Raw genomic sequence first — 15,464 nt, 5'->3', positions numbered from 1 at the left:
AGACACCAAAACGCGGAAAAACGCCTCCTCACCGACAAGAATTCATCTATTTTTATTCTTTTTATTTTTCTTATTTCTTTTTCCTTTTTTATTCGGAACGGTTTTGTTTGGTTTTTTATTCTTTTCCTTTTTTTTCGTTTGCTAATTTGAATAGAGATTTTTTCCAAATTGACGAACACTTTCAAAATCGATGAACTCTTTTTGAAAATCGATGAACTCCATTGCTGAATCCCAGCCGTCCGTTTTCTAATCGATCAATTCTTCTTCTGTTACATAGTGTGTGACAACAGCAATCTTTTACCTTCAAAAGCAGAGACAGAGACACTGACCGAGTGAGCCGAGGTAGCTCCCCAGCGGAAGCACCAAGAGCGGATCCATGGAGTTAAGCATGGAGCCGCCGCTCCCCAGCGCCAAAGGCACGGCCGTGGCCGTGAACCTAGTGCTGGCAACGAGCGAGGCCAAGAGACAGCTCCGCCTCGCCGGGCCGCTCATCGTGGGATGCCTGCTGCAGAGCGTCATCCAGATGATCTCCGTGATGTTCGTGGGGCACCTGGGCGAGCTCGCGCTGGCCAGCGCCTCCATGGCCAGCTCATTCGCCATCGTCACCGGCTTCAGCTTCCTGGTACGTACGGTACCACTCGAGCTAGCTAGCTCACAACACATACGGCGCACATGCATGCATGGTCTTCTTCCACTCTGCACTTATCTTGTCGATCGAACCATGGCAGACGGGCATGTCGTTCGCCCTGGACACCCTGTGCGGGCAGGCCTTCGGGGCGAGCGAGGATCACATGCTGGGAGTGTACAAGCAGAGGGCGATGCTGGTGCTGGGCCTGGCGAGCCTGCCGATCACGGCGGTGTGGGCCAACACCGGCGCGATCCTGCTGCACCTGGGGCAGGACTCGGAGATCGCGGCGGGCGCCGGGACGTACATCCGGTGGATGATCCCGGCGCTCTTCTTCTACGGCTGGCTGCAATGCCACGTCCGGTTCCTGCAGGCGCAGAAGCTGGTGGTGCCGGTGATGCTCAGCTCCGGCGCCACCGCGGTGAGCCACGTGCTGGTGTGCTGGGCGCTGGTGTACAGGCTGCGGCTGGGGATCAGAGGGGCCGCCCTGGCCAACGCCGTGTCCTACCTCACCAACGTCTCCATACTGGCCGTCTACGTCAGGGTCTCGACGTCGTGCAAGAAGAGCTGGACGGGGTTCTCGTGCCAGGCGTTCCACGGCCTCATCCCCTTCTTGAAGCTCGCCGTGCCATCCGCGCTCATGGTCTGGTGAGTACTGACTACTGAGTAGTACTAGTGCCACACGCAACTCGTTAACGAGAAATGCAATTCTTGATCTGAAAATTTTGCAGCATGGAGTGGTGGTCGTTCGAGGTGATGGTGATACTCTCCGGCCTTCTCCCCAACCCCAAGCTCGAGACAGCCGTCCTCTCCATCTGGTATACTATAAGTCGATCTTTCTTTTCTTTGTGATGGATAGATTGATCTCCACTCCATCTCCATGGACGATCGCTGCTTGATGTATCTCTCTCCGGCCGGTGTAGCTTGAACACCAACTCCTTGGTGTGCACGGTCCCGAATGGGCTCTCTTCGGCCATAAGCACGCGCGTGTCCAACGAGCTCGGGGCGGGGCGGCCACGGGCGGCGCTTCTGGCGGCACGCGTGGTGATAGTGCTGGCGTTTCTGGTGGGCACGTCGGAGGGGCTCCTCCTGGTTCTTGTGCACAAAGTGTGGGGCTATGCATACAGCAAGGACCAGGAGGTGGTGTCCTACGTCGCCACCATGATGCTCATCCTCGCCGTCTCCGTCCTCTTCGACGGCCTCCAGTACGTCCTCTCAGGTATGATTGCATGCCATGCATGTTGTGGAGCAAGGCTTTATTTACTGCACAGTTTGACTTGTAAACAAAAATCTACACTACACACTAGTACTAACGTACTTTACTTCCTTGGTTTGTACCGCCCCATCTTTTTGATTGGGGGCAAACAAATCTATGGAATTCGTGGTTAGCTTAGTTAGAATGGGATCAATTATCCGTAACCTAGCATGCAGGTAGGACTATATTATTCTTTGGGATTCCTTTTCGCCAACTTAGATTACAAGTTGAGACGTCCAAGCTGGTCTCTCAGGCCTTCCGCCGCGCCGGCGAACCCTGCCAAAAGACATCGCTCCTTTCGTCACCATAGTCACCGTCAGTACATCGCCGGAGCTCTTGACAAGATACAGTCTTCGGACATGGGGACAAGATAGGGATAGAAACTGCGTTGTGATAATCGTAACGACGCAGTCAGAGCGCTAGCTAGCTGCATGTCTCGCCGGCATGCATGATGCCACCTTCGCCGCGGCCTGCACTCCATCGTAGTATCCTCCACGGGCAGGGGCGTCCGGGGCTGAGTAATTAATTATTGATGCATACGTGGATAGGTTGGACTCACTCAAAGTGAGACGTCACGTGGAGCTAATCAAGAGCCTTTGATTTTGTGTGGCCCCATTTAGAGCATATAGACAAAACATATATATAGTAGGGATTTTAGAAATATATATAATTCCTGCAAGAAATATTTCTTTGGCGCCATTTGGAACGAAAGAATTACTTTCCTGCTTTCTTTTGAAATTTCTTGTAGTTAGTTACTACACAGTAATTTTAGAGGGGACAAAACGTGATGTTTTGCCTCATGTTTTCTTCTCTTTGTGACTGCAATTTTTAGATTTTGCCCGCATGGCATCAAAAGGAGGGTTTTAGGGCTTTTCGTGGTTTTAGTTTCTCTTGGAATTTCTGATACATGCCATCTCAATTTCAATGTTTTTCTTATTCACACGTTTCAAGTTCATGTGCTCCAAATGGGGACTAAAGTTTGGTGAGTTTTCTAGTTCGTGTAGTTGTCCTTTTTTTTACCGGAAAACTGTCTATAGGTGTAGCACAAATTGGCACACTGAGTAAAGGGTTATGTCAATTTTACAGGTATCGTTAGGGGCTGTGGACAACAGAAGATTGGTGCTTTCATTAATTTCATTGCGTATTATCTAGTTGGTATCCCTGCAGCACTAGTTTTCACCTTCAAGTGCCATCTTGGTGGAAAGGTATGTATATATATTCCTAGTCTCCTTACAGGGAGACTAGTAGCAGCATGAACATTAATAGTGTATTACCAACATATTACTTCCTTTCCGGTTTATTAGTCCTGCACGTATTCCTAAATCAATAATTTGATAGATACAATATGACTTGTATAGGCCAAAAAATATATCATTAGAAAATATACAATTTAAAGTTTCTAATGATACTTTCTTTTGTGATATTTAACTTGTATTACGTCGGTCTAGTTGTCAATCTAGGGATGCATGCAAACCTAATAAACCGGAATGGAGGCAGTAGTACTAGAATAATAATAATAATAATAATAATAATAATAATAATAATAATAATAATAATAATAATAATAATAATTGGTGGTGGTGGTGGTGTTATATTTGGGTTATCACTTTGTCGGTATAAACAAGCTTGTGTGCATGCAGGGGCTGTGGTTGGGAATATTGAGCGGATTAGTGACACAGACATTGTTGCTTCTTTTCATTTCCTTTGGCAAAACTGATTGGGATAAACAAGTAAGCTTATATATGGTTTACTCTTAATTATACACTTAGTTAATTTAGTTTCTTCTTGTTCCTTCAGATTTGTTTTGGGCGCTTGACAGTGTTTATGTTTATTAATTTAATTTTTTTGCTTGCGCAGGCAATGAATGCAAAGGATAGAATTTTGACGTCGCCGCCTGTAGAGCCATGATCAATGACATCGCTTAACATTGGCGAGACTTCCCGTGCATCATGCCAGTATGCTACTTAAACGATGTCTCCAAATTTTCACTTCTAGAAAATAGAGGCTTTATGACATGTACCAAAGTATTACAATATTACTTTGGTACCAATTGATCCTTTGTACACAATTTATGGTGTAAAATTTATGATGATGTATCCATTCTTCAGCTCCGTGTCATTAACAATTCTTATTGCCGAGATCGTCCCATGAAATTTGTGTTGAGCTTGCTTGGCAAAAGTCTTGAATGTATCTTGAGTATCATCCATGGATCGAAGAAATAACACCAAAGTGTACTTTGAGAAGTCATCCACAATGTCAAGACTATAATTATTTTTTCCGCCAAGGCTATCGTATTTTGGAGGCCCAAAGAGATCCATATGAAGGAGGTCCAAAGGTCTAGTTGTCACAACCACCCCAATTATCTTTCCGGCAATACAATCACTACAGACACTAAATTTCTCAAAGGAAACACGATTAGTCCAAGAATGTGTTCATATTTGTAGATTTCTCACACTAACGTGGACTAGCTTGTGGTGCCACAACCACCCAAGTCGGCTATGGCCATTAGGCATCTCTCATGCCATGTGCTTTATTTCGAGAAATCAACCATGTAAATGTTGCCTTCGACATGCCCAACAAAGACCTATTTGAGACTGTATCTCTCCTAAAAGCTTTCACACACTTAAGGGATACATAGCCAAGAAGGCTAATCATTGAATGAAAAGCAAGTTATAATGAAAGGATTAGACGAGTATCACATTTTCTATGGATAGATTGTTACTGATTGTCACTTTGCCTAGTCAATTACCTTTCCCATATTATTCTAAAAAAAGATAACATTTGAGGTAGTAGATATATCTTGCACAAATTTGTAAAGCATGTCCCTTCATCTGGTCATATCATTAGTGCAACCACTATAAATTATCCATGACTTGCCACCAGCGGTATAGTCCTAGATGCAATTAAGCTTTGACTTTAGGTACCTATTCTTAAATCATCACTTTGGCTTTAGTAACAAGTACTTTGGAAAACCAAATAACATGTTCTCTACATTACATGCACCAACAAATTTAGCATATACATGCACATCCTTGCTCTTACGAAGCGCATATGATGGGTTGTACTTCCCCGAAAATTAATCGCGAGTTGGGTTACACCTAGTACATCCCCACTCACACCATTGTCGTTAGCCCGTTACCATTACCACTCCCCTTTTACCCTCCTTTTACAAAGTTTATTTTCCAGGGAGTACCATTGTTCTTCTTGTTGGACCTAGAGTTGAACCCAAGTCCCTTCTATGAGTCGTATCATTTTAATGACCCGATATCTCATTGATGTTTGTCTCTTAAGGTCTTCTCAAGTTAGGATTATAATCTCTTGTTCTCCTCAACTGAATTTGATTGATCACAAAGAGTGTTAGCATGAATGTCTATATGACAATGCGGGAAGAGAGGGGTGGATAGAAATTTAATGTAGGAGAAACTGAAGTGTCTAATGAGACTCCTTAAGTTTGATCATCTCTCCTTGATAATATTGTTACCATTTTCAAGGTGCACAAAATCCTTACCAAGCCTATCTTGAGCAGTGATAGTTGCTAATCCAATATATTACTTAGCAAAACAATTTTTGGAGCCCAACTGCAATGGTTTGAAGCAAGTGACTAGTTTCGCCCTCACTTAAAAAGTCAATGTATCAATCCGTAAAAGTTCGCCACTCAACATCTCTACGATATAAATTAGGAACTTCACTTGTGTCACCTACAGCTCTAGCAATGTTGTAAATTTCCTAGTTTTGCTAGTTGAAACAAGTTGTGAGCGTATAATGTGGTTGGAGGTATTTTTGTACTTTCAAAATAAATAATTTCCAAAAATATGATCATTTATAAAATTAAAGTGGTGGTTGTTTAATGAGGAAAATTGGACCAAAATACATAGGTTGACGAGTAGCATCTCTCCAACTAGCAGTGACACATAAATACAACCATATAATTGTGTAACGAACAATGGATACATTGATGAAATATAATATCATATGTTGTGATGACTTTATGTAGACAATACATCCATGTATCTATAGATCGAACTCTATCTTCATTTATTGCTAAATACTGCACCCAAAGACCGAAATCTATCATGCATCCTGTACGTCCTAGACGTATCTATAATTCTTTGCTTGTTTCATGCTACTTTTATATCAACTAGCACAGTGGCCCTCACAAATGCGCCAGGGTATCCCCTAAGTGATTTTTTCAATATGTCCGTCTTGAGAGTGGAGAGTGTATGCCAATTTATGGTTTCATGGATATTCACTTTATTCGCTAAAAAATAATATGGCCCTATAACCACTAAATAGTATTCTGCTAAATAAAATATCACATTTGCATGCCACATCTTTATTTAATATATGTGTCATCTATATGTGTATCAGATCAATACTTAAATTTCGTGAGCTGACAAACATTTATATTCTCACAAGTTTGAATTAGATGTAACAATATTTGTGATGCTAATAAAGACAATGGGGCTAATAGACCAATTACCAAATAACTATTATGGATTTTTAAGCAAGTGAAAAGAAAGAATCTTCAATAATACATTGGAAACTGAAGAGAGGATAATTTTATCTTGATTACATTCAACTTTTTCGCTCTTAATTACTTACTAAAAAAACTCTTTAGACATGGACACCGTGTCCATGATGCAATTATTGACCACTATTTTGTACGTGTATAATTATATTCTTGTAAAGCAAAAAAAACTATTCTTTCAGACACATGTTAATTTATTTTCATCAACTTAATATTATATTATAAAATATCAATAATCGAGTTAGAATAGTTTGATAGAAAGCTCAATAAAATTGGAAATTGATTTTGGAGCCAAGCTCCATGGAGGCCTCCAGATGCAAAATCCAAAACTTGTGAAAATTCATATTTTAAAATTTCAAAAAAATATTTAGAAGGCATAATGCACAAGTGTGTAAATTTTCAGGATGAAATACAATGAAATGAGGGCCATGCAAAAAAACCAAATCTGGGGCTTTTTAACACATGATACTATTCATCCTCCCAGACCACGAATTTGTCTTTTTTTGTACAGGTGGCATCTCAGCATATTTCATCCTGAAATTGTACACACATACACCTCACATCCTTGTTTATTTGTACAAAAATGTTCAGATATTTTTTAATCCAATTTTTTTGAATTTTTCAAAAAATCGGCCCCCATGAAGGCTAAGATCCAATATTCCCTACACCTATAAAATGTCATATGTTTTTGGAATGGAGGTTCAACGTATTATACTTCACCCATATGGCATGTGCCTTATCATGGCACATTCAGATATACTTAGTTTGCCTACGAGATACATCTTGACTCCCCACTTCTTGCTGAACAAAAGCTCTATGGAGCAACTTTGCATGTTGTTTTCCTCGTCCGTATTATACACAAACTCCATCAACATAGGACAATGAAAATAGGATTGCACAATTATACGTGTTATAATATCGAGAAATACCTCAGTGCTCTTGGGTGCACACTCTATATGCAAAAACAATTTAGTAATTCAATAAAAGTTTGAAAATTCTGAAACTAGAATCAACCATGATCAAGTGTTGCACTCATATAAAAATACACACTAGAGAATGATTTTCATTGTATCCTGGGTCAAAGATTCACCAAAAAATGCTTTATATAAGTACTAGTCACGCTATATTGTCGTCATAAAATTGATTTTTTCCCTGACGTCTATGGGAATCATTCGTTGGCCAAACTTTTTACATGAGTACAATACTTGATCATATTTGATTCCAAATAAGATTCCAAGTTTTTTGAATTTTTTTGAATTACTAAATTATTTGGCGTGCACCCGAGAGCACCAAATTTACTTCGGATATTATAATATCTTGCTAAATTATAGCCAAAAATTATGTCAGCATCCAACTATTGAAAATAATTGGATGAATAGACCTTGTAGAACTTCACCATTCTCAATATGGAACATGTCGGACAATCTATTGGAGTGGATGTACGTAGTCCCTCCCAAAAGTATATAATCAAAATATCAAATTCAAGGCACCGATCATTAGTGCATGTAGCTAAAATGATAAAATAAAACAGATTAATTATATGATTGCTCACAATGTATGTTTTTGACGGAAAGCATTTATTGGCAATTTTTTTAGGATTATTTGGTATTGTGTACTCTTGTGTTTCTGCACACCAGAAGGCGATACAGATTAGGATATAGCGTTGTGACAGTATCATGAGCACTTCAATGGTTTTTTATGTAGAGATAAGTTCTATTTGGATGGACATGATCATGATAGTGTATACTATTTGTTTCTGAAAAATTATGAATATCATACAACAGTAATGTATTTACTATAATTATAAATGGCGAATATATTCTTAGGTTTTCCCTCTTAGTTACTACTCCATTATCAATACATATTTATTTAGACTTGGATGCTCTCTCAAGGATGCAACATTGACCAATACTTTTATATGCACATATTTTCTAAAATTTCATTAGTGCAAAACAATGCTATGAAGAGACACCTAGCACACCTTTGAACCAGACTCTGTGCGGTGCAGGCATCACAAACAGTAGAACAATAAAACCCTCTGCCAAAAAATCAAACGTGTGCGATGGCCGATCGAACATGCACGATTTAGAAAGGAAATGTGTATGTGATATGGGGCGCACAATTCTGTATGAAAAACTATGTGCAATAAGTTGAGATAACAAACATGATTCCGCCATCCTAGACATGTGCGCTGCCTGGCAACCTGTTGCTAAGAACCAATTGTCTGCTGTGGTGATGGGGAGCATCGTAGACGTTGCGTGATCTGATCACCATGTGAGGATTTTCGCACACGGTTTAGTAAGTAGAACATGTGTGTGATGCAGGACAACACACATGATTATACAATGAGAATTGTGTGCTCTATTAGGCACACGATTGAGCTGAATGAGCTGCATGAGATGGTGGTAACCATTGCACATGAGGTGACTCGTGTGTAATGTGACTTGCTCTGTGTCGGTGGAAAACGACACCTATGGGATCACTAGAATCCCTTCTACGGTTGGCGGGCGCGGTGTTGTGCAAAGAGCGGGTCTAGTAGCCAGCTCAAGGATCGTTTACCCAGGTTCGGGCTGCGAAGATGCGTAATACCCTAGTACTGCTTTGGTGTATATTTGAGTGTTCTTGAGCTCTTGAACTAGCTATGGTGTATGCGTCGTCCAAAAGACGAATCCTCCTCCAGTACGCCTCGGGCCTCCTTTTATAGACAAAAGGGGTCGCCACAGTGGCACATAGGAGGTGGAAAGGTATACAGTGTACAAACTTATCGCCTGTCATTACAGGACAAGACGCATTAAATGCGCCGCTTAGGTGTTCACTTGCTTTATCGGGGACGGGAACGAGGCCCGTCCCGTCCGTCGCCGCTCCGTCTTGCTCCAACACGCGTCCAGGCCAGCGAGGCATGCAGCGCCATGTAGGCTGGCAGGCTGCTGAGATGGCGTGGTGGTCGGGTCTTCACGAAGATCTGCATGCCACCACGCAGGTGCTTGACTGGCTGGATTAGTAACCACGTACCGCCACATGGGTACTTGCCTTGACTGGTGAGTTGGTCGCTGAGCTGGGGCGACGATGGGGGTGGCAAGGGCTATACTCCCGGCAAGGGTCCTGCCGAGGCCTTGCGGTTGTCTTCGGCAAGGGGCCTTGCCAGGGCCTCGTGGGCATCCTCGGTCGTCTTCGGCAAGGGGCCTTGCCGGGGCCTCGTGGGCATCCTCAGCAAGGAGCCTTGCGGTCGTCTTGTCTTCTGGTTCTCATCTAGGCTTCGTGGGCTCTTTGTCTTCAGAAAGATCTGCAAGCCACCGTGCAGGCGCTTCCTGAGCCTTGGCTCCAACGTTGTTGATGGTGTCGGAACTCCCAGGCTCAAGGGTGGCCGCTCTGCTGGCGTTGGGCAAGTTGCCCCGGCAAGGCTCTTGCCGGTGCTGCGGTGGGCTGCCCCAGCAAGGGTCTTGCCGGGGGAGTCCACGTCGCCCTCTTGCTTTTCGTGTCTCTGGTCTTGGCCATGCCTTGCCCGTCTTGTGCCTTTGGCTTCATTTGCCCCGTCAAGGGTGGCCAGGGGCGTGGGGCTGCGACTGTCCGCGCACAAGTAAAGGGGTGCAAAAAAGGGACCCCTATTTTTGTACACCGACACTCTGTCTGTAGAACAACATATACTTATAAAACATCATTGTGTAATTGAAGTAAACATCCATTACATAAGTAAATAAACATCCCATTGCCATCTCGTTGCATAAGTACATAAACTAGAAAATGATCATCATTTACCACTTCTTGACATGCTTGCCACTGTTGTGACTATTGTTGCGCGACCCCTCGGCGGCAAGGGGAAGGAGGCACGTCCTCATGTCAATGATCCGCCTGTACATGTCATAGCTTATGTAGACGCCCTTGGCCACGTAGACGAGGTGGGTTCTGCATCCAATCCCCCCCTCCCCCAGATCAAGTGCCATACACACCTATTTATTATGTCATGCTTAATGCCAGCGAAGAAGGGGTCTATGATAGCTGCGACGAGGTCAGCCAGGGAGTCCCGCTTCTTCCCGTGTTGATGATCCTATATTGCTTCTGGATATCGGCGAGATTTGGACAGCCGATGCCCAAATTACGAATAAGGCCTCGTGACCCTGCAGTAGTGATAGGTGAGGACGCGCTATGCATGCACAACTGGGCGATGACGACCTTCTGATCATGGCTGGCATTCCCGCACGTGTACTTGAGGTTGAAACCACCACCTTGTACGTGCCCTCCCTCACGAACCACTCGTACATGATGATGCATTGGTCCACCTAGTGCGTCTGGTTGGTGTACACCACCATGAGGTCGGTCCTGCCATGGGACGTCACGGTGAATTCCTTGGTGAACTGCTCGTAAGCTTTTGCCCCTCGGATCACCATTGTAGAAGCCTTGACCCTCTCTGTATCGGCAACGTTTACGTGCGCATAGTTCTTGGGATTGTGGGGAGATCTAAAGGTTGAATTGACACAGTTAATAGTAGGAATGAGGTTGGCCAAGCGGGAATGTCAAGACACCCGCATGGTGGTTTGCAGTACTTACGTGTACGTAACTGCATTGTGGCGCCACGCGCGATGCAACCTCGTGCATGGTGCCCCAATTGCGAGTGTGCGCCTGTCCCAACCACGAGCAGAGCACGCTGAGGGCGCGAGCTGAGCATGACGAGGCCGCCCAAACCACGAGCATCCACATGCATATTGCACTTGAATGGCGGAATATAGTTATCAATTTATACAATCTAATGTCGGAATTACATCCATTAGAGGGCAAGCTAATTAGACCAAGGTATCTCAGTTTACTGCATTTCATTGTTTAAATGTTACTAATTCTTCCAGTTTATTACTCAATCATTTGTTGTACTCTGCACAAGTATCTTCTTTTATCTTTTGCTTCTTCCACAACTGATTGGAAGTCATTGGTCACAAGCAAGATGCGTCGCGTCCACTTAGAGCTCTATGTTCGCTCTCAACACGGTGCCAATCTTCTGTAGTTTAAAGGAGTTTTTGTACCTTGTGTAATTTGAGAACTTGTGGTTGATGTTTCCATTGTTGTTACACTGTGTGTGTGCATGTATTCTCCGATGGATGTTTCGATTATGATTGAAAGTTACTATTGACCGGACACAAATCCGGCTGGTTGGTGAGACACAGTTTTTATATTCTACGTACTGAAAAGGGATATTACTGACTGGTCACCACCCGGCCGGTCAGACCCGAGCTACTTTTTTCCCCCATGGATACAGCAAATATTGACGTATCAGAATCATAGAGGCCGACACTACCAGAATAACTGCTTGCGCCGACGGCCTCATCTATGCCGATGGCCCCCGTTGGCATAGATGGACCTATGCCGACGGCCAAGGACAGGCCGTAGGCGTAGAAAAGCCGTCGGCATACATCCATCTATGCCGACGGGGCCGTCGGCATAGACGTGGCCGTCGGGACTGCTCGAGATATGCCTACGGGGACCGTCGGCATAGGCGCGGCCGTCGGCATAGCCCGGGCCCACCTACCCGGTCAGCGCTGACCGTTTGACGGCGTTGAAACTACGCCGACGGGAGGTAACGGCGGCCGTCGGCATATCTATGGCAGAGGTATGCCTACGGCATAGCCGTCGGCATAGATCTGGCCCATGCCCCTCTGCCACGTCATCGATCCGTGTGCGCAGCTAAGCCGTCGGCATATATTTATTTAGTTTTATTTTTAATTTTGCTTTATACTATATATGGCAAAGGTATGCCTACGGCATAGGCCGCTCTGCCACGTCATCGATCCGTGTGCCATGCCACGTCATCGATCCATGTGCCATGCGACGTCATCGATCCGTGGGACTGCATCTCCGTGTGTGCACAGATATGCCGACGGCCTTGCCGTCGGCTTACATTTATTTTACTTTATTTTTTTATTTTTACTTTATTTTGTTATTTTTACTTTATTTTAATTTTTGTTTTTCCATAAGATAATAATGCCTTACCTAAAAAAAGTACCCCGATGGTATATCGATTGCCTCCCGTTACGAACGTCGCTATCGCCGTGTCATGGAGGGGGGAAACTGTCGACACGGAGGGAATTCTGGTTGGTGGGGGATTCGGGGTGTAGCTATGTCACCGAAACATCGCACGGGTCCCAATGCATATGTGAAAGTGTTCAGGCATGCGTAGACGCCCGTCTTGGGGCTCCGCGGTGTGCCCCCCTGCACGCAAGGCAGTGCCGCCGTCACTTGGAGGGGGCCAAACCCCAGAGACGCGTGCCGCCTTTTCGGACATGCCACCACACCACCCCGCATGTATGGGGGCCCGGTGCAACGCTCGGGTGGCATTGCTACCCCCTCGGGCCCCCGTCCCGCCTAACCCTGTTGCGTTTGACCACAGGATCTAGCCCTTTGACTTTGCACGGACGAGCTTTGAGCAGTGGACCTATCCACCCGGTTGTGGTAGGTCAGCCCATAGGAACACTTTGGAGCAACATCCGGGCCAGACCCACAGCAAGATCCCCTCCGTGTAGACCCGACGCGTCCGTTTTCCCCCTCCAGGTGCCGGCGGCGGCGCCGTCCGTGAGGGGGGGCACACCCCGGAGACGTGTGCCGGGCGTTTGCACCCGCCACAACACTTCCAGACTCGTGAGAGGCCGCCTACGCAAGATTTGGCGGCATGCTAGCCCCCGGAGGCCGCCGGCCACAGTCGTAGACACGCGAAGAGCAATCCGCGTAGAGGGAATTGTTCAGATACTACTCCATCACGAACAATTATGAAAAATTACCATCAGTCCTACAGCACATGTGCCCGCGTCGTGTAAAAAACTCATGATTTTATCGCGCTCCGAGTATTTAATAATATTCACGCCGCATCGTTACCGCAGAACGTCTACTACCGTGTCATCGCCGTTCGTGAGGGGGGCACACCCCGGAGACGCCTGCCGCCTCTTCGGACATGCCACCACACCACCCCGCATGTATGGGGCCCGGTGCGACGCTCGGGTGGCATTGCTACCCCCCAGGGCCCCGTCCCGCCTAACCCTGTAGCGTTTGACCACGGGATCTAGCCCTTTGACTTTGCACGGACGGGCTTTGGGAAGTGGACCTATCCACCCGGTTGTGTTAGGTAAGCCCATAGGAACACTTTGGAGCAACATCCGGGCCAGACCCACAGCAAGATCCCCTCCGTGTAGACCCGACGCGTCCGTTTCCCCCCTCCAGGTGCCGGCGGCGGCGCCGTCCGTGAGGGGGGGCACACCCCGGAGACGCGTGCCGGGCGTTTGCACCCGCCACAACACTTCCAGACTTGTGAGAGGCCGCCGGCCACAGTCGTAGACACGCGAAGAGCAATCCGCATAGAGGGAATTGTTCAGATACTACTCCATCACGAACAATTATGAAAAAGTACCATCAGTCCTACAGCACATGTGCCCGCGTCCTGTAAAAAACTCATGATTTTATCGCGCTCCGAGTATTTAATAATATTCACGCCGCATCGTTACCGCAGAACGTCTACTACCGTGTCATCGCCGTTCGTGAGGGGGGCACCCCCCGGAGACGCGTGCCGCCTCTTCGGACATGCCACCACACCACCCCGCATGTATGAGGGCCCGGTGCGACGCTCGGGTGGCATTGCTACCCCCAGGGCCCCCGTCCCGCCTAACCCTGTAGCGTTTGACCACGGATCTAGCCCTTTGACTTTGCACGGACGGGCTTTGAGCAGTGGACCTATCCACCCGGTTGTGTTAGGTAAGCCCATAGGAACACTTTGGAGCAACATCCGGGCCAGACCCACAGCAAGATCCCCTCCGTGTAGACCCGACGCGTCCGTTTCCCCCCTCCAGGTGCCGGCGGCGGCGCCGTCCGTGAGGGGGGGCACACCCCGGAGACGCGTGCCGGGCGTTTGCACCCGCCACAACACTTCCAGACTTGTGAGAGGCCGCCTACGCAAGATTTGGCGGCATGCTAGCCCCCGGAGGCCGCCGGCCACAGTCGTAGACACGCGAAGAGCAATCCGCATAGAGGGAATTGTTCAGATACTACTCCATCACGAACAATTATGAAAAATTACCATCAGTCCTACAGCACATGTGCCCGCGTCGTGTAAAAAACTCATGATTTTATCGCGCTCCGAGTATTTAATAATATTCACGCCGCATCGTTACCGCAGAACGTCTACTACCGTGTCATCGCCGTTCGTGAGGGGGGCACCCCCCGGAGACGCGTGCCGCCTCTTCGGACATGCCACCACACCACCCCGCATGTATGAGGGCCCGGTGCGACGCTCGGGTGGCATTGCTACCCCCCAGGGCCCCCGTCCCGCCTAACCCTGTAGCGTTTGACCACGGATCTAGCCCTTTGACTTTGCACGGACGGGCTTTGAGTAGTGGACCTATCCACCCGGTTGTGTTAGGTAAGCCCATAGGAACACTTTGGAGCAACATCCGGGCCAGACCCACAACAAGATCCCCTCCGTGTAGACCCGACGCGTCCGTTTCCCCCCTCCAGGTGCCGGCGGCGGCGCCGTCCGTGAGGGGGGCACACCCCGGAGACGCGTGTCGGGCGTTTGCACCCGCCACAACACTTCCAGACTTGTGAGAGGCCGCCTACGCAAGATTTGGCGGCATGCTAGCCCCCGGAGGCCGCCGGCCACAGTCGTAGACACGCGAAGAGCAATCCGCATAGAGGGAATTTAAAGGGTTTGTGGCGTCGCATCTCTCGATATGATATGTAGGTAGATGTTTTGTGAAGTAGATAGATAGGAAGATGTTAAAATTCGGATCATGGTTAGTGGTTAGTTCATCATGATGATATTGCAAAAAAAATTGAAGACAAAATTTTGATTGACTCAGATGTGATGATCTAAGTTGTTCTTTCGGTGGATTTTGCAGGCTTTGTGGTGTCGCATTTCATCGAAGTGACCGTTGTCCGACGCGTTGGTCCCCTTGAGCATCCCTCTGCTGTTCGACTACTTCCTCTACAGCCGAGGGTGAGCTACAAGTCCATCTCCTCCTTCTTTTCAAATCACTAGATTTCATTCTCAAGTCACCTGGCGTAACCTAGGTCTCCCGTCCTAAAGG

At 46.7% G+C, this 15,464-nt stretch overlaps 1 protein-coding gene across 1 annotated transcript; it reads left to right on the top strand.

The window, feature by feature from the left end:
- The first annotated feature begins 376 nt into the window (after positions 1–376).
- LOC123076008 (protein DETOXIFICATION 16-like) lies at positions 377–3,788 on the top strand. Its single transcript, XM_044498479.1, has 7 exons — positions 377–622; positions 729–1,273; positions 1,357–1,443; positions 1,549–1,844; positions 2,967–3,085; positions 3,521–3,625; positions 3,738–3,788. Exons 1-7 carry the CDS (start codon positions 377–379, stop codon positions 3,786–3,788), a joined length of 1,449 nt encoding a protein of 482 aa, XP_044354414.1.
- Positions 3,789–15,464: the final 11,676 nt, after the last annotated feature.

The sequence above is a fragment of the Triticum aestivum genome, chromosome 3D (assembly GCF_018294505.1).
Source record: "Triticum aestivum cultivar Chinese Spring chromosome 3D, IWGSC CS RefSeq v2.1, whole genome shotgun sequence".
Classification (NCBI taxonomy): domain Eukaryota; kingdom Viridiplantae; phylum Streptophyta; class Magnoliopsida; order Poales; family Poaceae; genus Triticum; species Triticum aestivum.
Note: the sequence above shows the minus strand (reverse complement) of the source record. Positions and strands in the feature narration are given on the sequence as shown.

Excerpts from the sequence above, each read along its gene's own strand:
- LOC123076008 (XM_044498479.1), top strand. The coding sequence starts at position 377 with ATGGAGTTAAGCATGGAGCCGCCGCTCCCCAGCGCCAAAGGCACGGCC. Across the intron at positions 623-728 it reads TCACCGGCTTCAGCTTCCTG|ACGGGCATGTCGTTCGCCCT; the intron begins GTACGTACGGTA and ends GAACCATGGCAG. Across the intron at positions 3,626-3,737 it reads AACAAGTAAGCTTATATATG|GCAATGAATGCAAAGGATAG; the intron begins GTTTACTCTTAA and ends TTGCTTGCGCAG.